A 9,541-nucleotide genomic window follows, 5' to 3' on the forward strand; every position below is an offset into this window, starting at 1 on the left:
GGGACCTGGTGACGGGGTGCGGGATCAGGGTAGAGGATCTGTGGGAACAGCGGGGGGAATCAGGACCTGGGCGGGGGGAATGGGACCTGGGCGCACACTAGGACTTTGGAGAGGGGGGCACCAGGACCTGGGATGGCACCAGGACCTGGGGGACATCAGGATTTTGAGGGCACTAGGACCTGGGGGAAGGCATTAGGACGTGGGGGCGAGTACTAGGACCCGGGGGGGACAAAATTTGGCCCGGGGGGGCACTAGGACCTGGGGTGGCCCTAGGACCCGGGAGAAGGAGGTCACTCAGCTCAATGGCGGCTGCCATCACGGGGCGCCGGCAGCCAGAACTACGCTACCCATCATCCCTCCCGCACCCGCAGTTGACAGACAGCCCACCTGACCAATCATCACTGGCAGCTCCACCAGTGGGCGGGCGCGGCGGGGCGGGCTAGCCAATGGGTGCGCGGGGCTGAGCCGCGGCGCGGCGGCGGAAGATGGCGGCGGCGGGCCGGTGGCGGGCCGGGCTGGCCCTGCTGGCCGTGGCGCTGGGGCTCGGCGGGCCGCGGGCCGAGCAGACCGAGGAGCACCTCAAACGCGAGCACTCGCTGTCCAAACCGTACCAGGGTAAGCGGGGCGAGCGTGAGGGCGATGGCGGGGATGGCGGACCGTGCCAGGTGCCCGGTAACGGTGTCCGGTACCGACGGTGCGTGTGGGCCGCAGGTGTGGGCTCGGCCAGCTCGGGGCTGTGGGACCTGCTGGGCAACGCCATGGTCATGACCCAGTTCATCCGCCTCACCCCCGACGTGCAGAGCAAGCAGGGAGCCGTGTGGAACCGAGTGGTGAGCGGGGGGCACCGGGGAGGGGGTCGGGACCGGGGGGAACGCGGGATAGGAACGGGGGGTGGCTGGGGAAGAGGGTCGGTGAGGGGACCAGGACGGGGCACCGGAGTGAAAGGGGGGACAGGGTTGGGATTGGGACAGGAAGGGACTGGGACCGGGGGTGCACCGGGATGGGATCCATGGGATGGGATCCATGGGATGGGATGGGATGGGATCCACGGGATGGGATGGGATCCACGGGATGGGATGGGATGGGATTCATTGAGTGGGATGGGATGGGATCCACGGGATGGGATCCACGGGATGGGATCCACGGGATGGGATGGGATCCACGGGATGGGATGGGATCCACGGGATGGGATGGGATCCACGGGATGGGATGGGATGGGATCCACGGGATGGGATGGGATCCACGGGATGGGATGGCATCAGGATGGGTTGTGGGGGAGCTGGAGAAGGGGGGTCAGGATTGGGGCAGGAGAAGGTTGGGATTGGGGAGACAACTGGGGAGAAGTGGAGTTGGAAGAGAGGGTTGGGATTGGGACAGGAAGGGATTGGGATCAGGGAGAGCACCGGGATCAGGGGGAGAGGCCGGAGGAGAGCAGAGCGGGGTACACAGCACTGGGGGGGTGATTTGGGGGGCTTCTGGGGACATGGGGGGGCTGGGGTGGGGATGTTGGAGGGTCTGGGCCAAGGTGATTCCCAAAGTGGGACCTGGGAAGGGCTGGGGGGCCCATGGGGGGCTTTGGGCCGGGGGTGTCAGCGACACTTCAGCTGAGCCCCCCCAGCTGGTTTTGTTGGAGTCACTCCCTCGGTGTTTAATTCTCGGGTGACGACCAATTCCCTGGGATTAACGATGACTTTTGGGATTAATTATCCCTGCTCATATCCCAGGTACAGGACAGGGAGCACAGGGAACGACGGGTGAGGGGAACAGGGAATGGGCAGGGGGGGGCACGAGGAGCTGCCCTGGCAGGGCTGGCGTGGAGCGATTCCCGAATTTTGCCACCCTCTCTGCTCTCTCCCAGCCGTGTTACCTGCGGGATTGGGAGATGCAGGTGCACTTCAAAATCCACGGGCAAGGCAAGAAGAACCTGAACGGGGACGGATTTGCCATCTGGTACACCAAGGACAGGATGCAGCCGGGTAAACGCCGTCCCTGCCTCGAGAAAAGGGCCTGGGGGACACCTTGGAGCAAGCTGGAGTCCTGGAAAATATCCCTGCAAATGGGATTGGGTGGTCCTTAAGGTTTTTCCTCACCCATTCCATGATAACGAGGGACAAACCCTTTGCCTGAGCTTCCCAGCTTTATCCCAAGCTCTCTTTTCCCTTCCAGGACCTGTGTTTGGGAGCAAGGATAACTTCCTGGGGCTGGGAGTGTTTGTGGACACGTATCCCAACGAGGAGAAGCAGCAGGAGGTGAGCGGGGGTGACAGGGATGGGATCAGCCAGGAGCTCACTCCTGCTCCTCTTGCTCCTTCTCCTCCTCCTCCTCTTCCCATTCCTTTTCCACAGGGTTGGGCTGATTCCTCTGTCAGGGAAAGCAGGAAAAGCTGGGGGTGCTTTTGGTGGGGAGAGGATTTTAGGGCAGGAAGAGCCGAGCTGGTGGTGCCACATCCGCCCTGGGAATTCCACACCAGGAGTAGGGTCTGAGTAAAGCTGGAGTAGAGCCTGAGGAGCCTCTCCCTGCTCCCAGGTGCAGCTCTGCCTCTTGGAAAGGTCTGAAAGTCTTCACGTTCCTGTTCTTTGGGGTGTTTGGGGCTTTGGTGGTGTCATTCCCGTGGAAAAGGAGGTGCAGGGCTGGATCAATCCAGCTGGAGAAGACTTGGGATGGCTGCCACCGCTTGGGCAGGGACTCCTTCCTCTATGCCAGGGTGCTCCAGCCTGGCCTTGGACACTTCCAGGGATCCAGGAGCAGCCACGGCTTCCCTGGGAAATCCATTGCTGGAAACTTCAGCGCTCCAAAGCCTCCTAATTCTGATTTCCTCTAAAAAACCCCATGGATATTTTACCCCAGTATGGATATTTCACCCCAGTATGGATATTCCATGACCTCTGAGCACACCTGGAGTAACTCCCAGCTTTTTAGCCCAACATCCAAACCCTCTGGTTCCCACTCAGTGCTGGGAAAAGCCTTTCCAAGCTGCTGGATCCCGGGATTTGCAGCGTGGCAGCTCTGCTTTTCCGGAATAAAGGGACTCCCGGCGGCTCTTAATTAGAGGAAGTAATTAGCAGGATGTTGGGAGCCGGAGCTGGAAGGGGGTCAGACCCTGGGAGAAGCTGTTGCTGTGGCAATGGGGGGGTTCCCAGCTGCTCATTCCCACCTCCAAAAGGACAAAAAAGAAGGATTTCATTCCCGAGGCTGTGGCTCGACGAGCGGCGTCTCCCAACGGCGCCGTATCCCGGGATTTGGCACTAACCCCTCGCTCCCCTCGCTGCTCCCATCCCTCCTGGAGCGCTCCAGGGGGGATTTTCCGGGCTGTGGGGCCCTGCTGGACTCTGCTCTGTGACCGTGTTGCTCTGTGCTCTCTCTTGCTTTGCGCTAATTCCGGAGGGCAGGCTCAGAAGAGGAGGTACAGCCCGGGAAACCAGGTACTGCCTCCTGCTGTCCCACCTGTCCCGCTCCCCCTCGGAATTCCCTGCTCCCAGCTCCAGGAATCCCTGGGGAAACCGGGAGAGACTGCATGGAAAGGGTGTTGTGTTCTGGATCCCTGGGAGCTGAGCCCGAGGGATGGAGCGGGGTCGAGAGACTTTGGGATCATTCCGGTGGTTTTTGAGCGGATTTTTGGGGTTTGGGATCCATAGGGATGGAGCGGGGTCATGCCAGTGTCTCGTTGAGGTGGTTGTTTGGGATGAATGAGTTTGGGATCCACAGGGATGGAGCGAGGTCATCCCAGTGTTTTATGAGCAGAGTTTTGGGGTTTGGGATCCACAGGGATGGAGCGAGGTCATCCCAGTGTTTTATGAGCAGAGTTTTGGGGTTTGGGATCCACAGGGATGGAGCGGGGTCGTGCCAGTGTCATCTTGAGCAGATTTTGGGAAATGAAGGAGTTTGGGATCCACAGGGATGGAGCGGGATGGTGCCGGTGTCATCTTGAGCAGATTATTTGGGATGAAGGAGTTTGGGATCCGTGGCAATGAGGCAGGATTTTGTTGAGCAGATTCCCGGAGAGTGATGGAATTTGTGGTCAAGGATGGAGTTGGATCATGGCAAGGTTGTGTGGAACAAGATCCCTGGAGAGCGATGGAGTTTGGGGTCCATGGGAACGGAGCAGGATCGTGTCGAGCAGATTCCTGGAGAGTGACAGAATTTGGGATCATGCCAAGGTTGTGCTGAGCAGATCCCTGGGGGTGAAGGAGTTTGGGATCATGGCAGCGTTGTGTTGAGCCGATTCCTGGAGAGTGATCAAGTTTGGGATCAGGGATGGAGCGAGATCAGCCAAGGTTGTGCTGAGCGGATCCCTGTGGGGTGAAGGACTTTGGGATCAGGGATGGAGCGGGATCAGCCAAGGTTGTGCTGAGCGGATCCCTGTGGGGTGAAGGAGTTTGGGATCACTCCAGTGTTATTTTGAGCAGATCCCTGTGGGGTGAAGGAGTTTGGGATCAGGGATGGAGCAGGATCATGCCGAGGCTGCACTGAGCAGATCCCTGTGGGATGAAGGATTTTGGGATCATTCTGGTCTTGCACTGAGCGGATCCCTCTGGGGTGAAGGACTTTGGGATCACTCCAGTGTTGTGCTGAGCAGATCCCTGTGGGGTGAAGGATTTTGGGATCATTCTGGTCTTGCACTGAGCGGATCCCTGTGGGATGAAGGATTTTGGGATCAGGGATGGAGCGGGATCATGCCGAGGTTGCACTGAGCAGATCCCTGTGGGGTGAAGGATTTTGGGATCAGGGATGGAGCAGGATCATGCTGAGGCTGCGCTGAGCAGATAGATCCCTGTGGGATGAAGGACTTTGGGATCATTCTGGTCTTGCACTGAGCGGATCCCTGTGGGGTGAAGGATTTTGGGATCAGGGATGGAGCGGGATCATGCCGAGGTTGCACTGAGCAGATCCCTGCGGGGTGAAGGATTTTGGGATCAGGGATGGAGCAGGATCATGCCGAGGTTGCACTGAGCAGATCCCTGTGGGGTGAAGGACTTTGGGATCAGGGATGGAGCGGGATCATGCCGAGGTTGCACTGAGCAGATCCCTGTGGGGTGAAGGACTTTGGGATCAGGGATGGAGCGGGATCATGCCGAGGTTGCACTGAGCAGATCCCTGTGGGGTGAAGGACTTTGGGGCCGCCGCAGCTCTCGCTTCCGGAGCCTCCCCGGGATCCCGAGGCTCCTGCTGGATCGGGATCCCTCCTTTTCCCCCTCCGGCAGCGCGTGTTCCCCTACATCTCGGCCATGGTGAACAACGGCTCCCTGACCTACGACCACGACCGCGACGGGCGGCCCACGGAGCTGGGCGGCTGCACGGCCATGGTGCGCAACCTCAACCACGACACCTTCCTGGTCATCCGCTACGTCAAGAGGAGGCTCACGGTGAGTCCTGCCGGATCCAGGAGCGGGGAGTGGGGAAAACCTTCCTTCCAGAGGGTTCCCTTCCTTCCCCAGGGTCCCCACGGGGCTCAGGGAGCCGCTGCCTCGGCAGGTGCTGATCGACATCGACGGCAAACACGAGTGGAGGGACTGCATCGACGTGCCCGGCGTGCGCCTGCCCCGCGGGTACTACTTTGGGACGTCTTCTGTCACCGGGGACCTGTCAGGTACGGCCCCAAGCGCTCCACAGCTGATTCCCAAGTGGATTTTGGGTGCTGAGGGTGCAGCTCGGGCCTTGGAGAAGTGTTTGAGGAGCTTTCCCTGCTTCAAGGATCCTGGAGCTGCCAGCAGGAGCCTTGGAGGAGCCCCTGAGGAGCATTTGGGGATGATCTCAAAGTTCTTCACCCCGCAGGGATCTGCTCCCTGAGGAGCCCCAAGGCTGGTTTGGGTGGCACCGAGGGTTTGTCCTGCTTTTCCTTGAGTTCCCGTGGATCCCCAGGCTGTGGGAGGAGTAAAACCTCGGGATGAGCGTGGAATAAAACCCGTCCCAGCCCCGGTGCTGGGATTCCCCAAAGGCAGGAGGTGCCGGCACTGCCACCAATGTCACAAGAGCCACCTGCTCCCTGAGTGTTCCCCTTTGGATTTCCCGGCTCCAGAGCAATCCCCTGGCTGTTCTTTAGGGAGGGAGCAGCATTCCCACTCCAGGGAATGGTTTCACAGAGCACAACCCCTTTGTTTTCCTCACCAGTCCCTCCTCAGGGTGCCCTGAGCCGGACGCTGCTCCCATCCCACTTCCAGAGGTTTTCAGCCCCGTTTCAGTTCTGCCCCCACACAAAAAATCAATCCCAGGCCCTTTGTGGGTTCTGACAAAAGCTCCTTTTCCCTCCCCAAATCCCTTCCCAGTGCTTGGGGAGGAAGCAGGCCCACGTGAGGCCGGTGGGAGCACATTCCTTTGGGTTTCCAAGTGGTTTTAACTTGGATGATCTCCCACTTTCGGGCTGGATTTGGGTTTTTAAGCAGCTTTAAAGATTCCTGCTGGCCACGGACCCCCTTGGGAACAGCACCTCCTCTCCAAGGATGACATCCCACAGAATTCCAACCCCCTAGGACACATTTTTGCTCCCTTTTCCAGACAACCACGACATCATCTCGCTGAAGCTGTACCAGCTGACGGTGGAGCGGACGCCGGAGGAGGAAAAGCGGGATAGGGAAGTGTTCCTGCCCGTCGTGGACAACTTGAAGCTGCCAGGAAGTGAGTGGGAGCTGGGGAAAGTGGGACCAGCAGGGATTTGAGGGGAATTAGAGCTGGGAAAGGTGGGACCAGCAGGGATTTGAGGGGAATTAGAGCTGGGAAAGGTGGGACCAGCAGGGATTTGAGGGGAATTAGAGCTGGGAAAGGTGGGACCAGCAGGGATTTGAGGGGAATTAGAGCTGGGAAAGGTGGGACCAGCAGGGATTTGAGGGGAATTAGAGCTGGGAAAGGTGGGACCAGCAGGGATTTGAGGGGAATTAGAGCTGTGGAAGAAAAAACAAACCCCGATTTTGGGGTCACACAAAGATCTCCACCATGGGGGTCTCACCGCCAGTCCAGGATTGGGATGTGGGAGGGAGAGGGATCATGTGCCATCCCAAAATCCCACTGTGAGGTCTTGGGGCTGGAGCATTGGGCCCAGCCATGGGTGTGGGGTGGTTCACCCCCTCGGAGCAGGGAATCCTCCAGGATTCCGGGGCTCTCCGGGGGCTCAGGGGGTGTTTCCCTCTCTCTGCCCTGCAGTGGAGGCACCGCTGGAGCCCATGAGCGGCCTGGCCCTCTTCCTGATCGTCTTCTTCTCCCTGGTCGCCATCGTCTTTGCCATCGTCATCGGGATCATCGTCTACAACAAGTGGCAGGAGCAGAGCCGGAAACATTTCTATTGACTCGGGAATTCCTGGGATGGCCCGGGGCTTTGCCGGCCACATCCCGACTCCCACCCATCCCAGGGTGTGAGGGACTGGCCCTCGTGGTAGGGACACCCCCCAAAATCCCAGCCGGGGATCCCTGCGGGACTCCGGATCCGGGTCGGAGCGGGAACGGGGCCGGAGCTGGGGCTGTGCCAGGGAGCCCCAGCGTGGGCAGGAGCTGGCACTGGGACCGTGCCATCCCAGCCGAGGGCTGCAGCTGCCTTCCCCGCTGGATTCCTGCTGGAACCCCTCGCTGGCAGTGCTGGGAGAGACTCCCCGAGCTCTCCCTGCCGTTCCCATCGTCCGGCTGCCCTCGGAACCCTCCCCGGACGAGCCCCTCTGGGCCGGGAGGAGCCGGATGCTGAAGGTTCTCCCAGAGGGATGAGTTTTCCTGGCTGGATGAGCTGGAAAAGCTGCCTGGCTGCTGCCCCCTCCTCACTTTGGGGGTTCCCACTGCCCGTTTCCCGCTGCCCAGCATGTGGCTGTCCCCTGCATGTCGTGTCCTGGCTCCAGGCAGCACTTCCCCCTCGGAGCTCGCTGCTTCCCGGGAGCCTCCAGGGCCATTCCCGAGCCTCTTGCTGCCCGCCAGGGAGACGGGGGCATTCCTACCTCAGGGACTGCTTGGGACAGGGATTGCTCCGGCCGCTCCTTCGCCCCCGGCGGGGTCACCGGGTGCCCAGAGGGGTCAGGAGAGGGAGAGGTTGGATCAGTGGGGACTTGGGGGTTGAAATGGCAGCGCCCTCCTTGCCAGGATCCGGGAGAGCTGAGCCCAGCCCTGCAGCTTTCCAGGATATTCCCAGCCAGGACAGGTCCCCATGGGGGTCTCGGTGGCTCCCCGGGCCAGGGGGGGACTGGGGGTGATTTTCCATGCTGTCAGCGGGGTGGTGGGAGCTGTTTCCAAGTGCCCAAGGCGGGGGTTGTGGCACCCAAGGAGAGTTTTCCTGGTGTTTTGCCTCTTCTTTTTTGCCTGATCCGCAGGATCCACTCGCGTGTGCCTCTCCCTGGAGCTGTGAGCGGAGTTTGGAATAAACGTTGAGGGCTGTGTGTGACGTGGCTGCCGTGGTCCTTGTCACTGGGAGGCCTCTGGAAGGGCCATTCCCGCCCCAGACGGATTCCCTGGAGTTGGGGGCCGTGTCCTGGTGTTGTGGGGCTGCCCAGAAACAGAATCTGGGGTGGAAGAGGGCCTGAAAGCCCATCCAGTGCCACCCCCTGCCCTGGGCAGGGACACCTCCCACCATCCCACGGTGCTCCAGCCGGGCCTTGGGCACTTCCAGGGATCCAGGGGAGGCCACAGCTGCTCTGGGAATTCCATCCCAGCCGCTCCCCACCCTCACAGCCGGGAATTATCTGTGCCCCGGCGGTGCTGGGGCCAAACAGTGGCAGGCAATGGAATCTCACGGAGCCGAGGCAGCGTTGTCAGCCAGGGGAACCTCACAGAACCGAGCGCCCATCGTGACACAGCGGGAAAAGCGACGCGCTGGGAGAGCAAAGATCAGTCAAGGCATTTGATGTGATTTTTGCCAATTTTATTTTGTTTTACCTTTGGCGGGCTGCGGGTGGTGTCCGAACTCTTCCGATTTGGTCCCTCGTTGCCCCGGTGCTGCCGGGGCCCTACCTTTGCCGAGCCGGGGGTGCTGTCCCTCGTTGTCCCAGCGGTTTCCCGTCCCTACCTTTGCCGAGCCGGGGGGGCTGGCGCTCCCACTCCCATTTGGAGCAGCCGGCGCAGGTGCCCGAGAAGGGCGGCTGCGAGAAAAGGCGCATCGGCGGCGAGAAGCGGCGCATCCCAGCTCCCTTCCGACCACCCCCCACACCAGCCCTGCTCCAGGGCCGCGGCGCTGAGGGCCGGGCCGCTCCCGGGGCTGCGGCCTTGGCGGTTCCGTTCCATTCCGCTGCCGCCGCCGCGCCGGGACCTCAACTGAGGGCCCGGCACCGCCGCCGCCTTATATAGCCAGCCTAAGCCCCGCCTCCCTGCACGGCAGCCAATGGGAGTCGAGCACCAAGGTGTGAGGGGCGGGACCAGAACGCAGCGGAGCGATCTGATTGGTCGAGAGGCGGGCGGGTCCATGAGGGAGGGGTCGGGGGTCCATGAGGGAGGGGTCGGGGGTCCATGAGGGAGGGGTCGGGCTGGGGCCTGGTTTGAGGGCGGGGTGTGGGAGGGGCCGCGGTCAGAGCGGGATTTGGGCTGGATTTGGGTGGGATTGGGGCTGGGGGCGGCTCCGAGCCGGCGCTGGGTCAGTGCT

The 9,541-nt window shown here is 61.2% G+C and overlaps 1 protein-coding gene across 1 annotated transcript; it reads left to right on the forward strand.

Moving 5' to 3' along the window:
• Positions 1–479: 479 nt before the first annotated feature.
• LMAN2L (lectin, mannose binding 2 like) lies at positions 480–8,350 on the forward strand. Its single transcript, XM_082298397.1, has 8 exons — positions 480–615; positions 712–830; positions 1,859–1,976; positions 2,167–2,249; positions 5,202–5,363; positions 5,473–5,587; positions 6,493–6,612; positions 7,135–8,350. The coding sequence occupies exons 1-8, from the start codon at positions 486–488 to the stop codon at positions 7,275–7,277; spliced, it is 990 nt and encodes a 329-aa protein (XP_082154523.1). The 5' UTR covers positions 480–485; the 3' UTR covers positions 7,278–8,350.
• Positions 8,351–9,541: the final 1,191 nt, after the last annotated feature.

Source organism: Coloeus monedula (genome assembly GCF_965178545.1).
Source record: "Coloeus monedula genome assembly, chromosome: 28".
Classification (NCBI taxonomy): domain Eukaryota; kingdom Metazoa; phylum Chordata; class Aves; order Passeriformes; family Corvidae; genus Coloeus; species Coloeus monedula.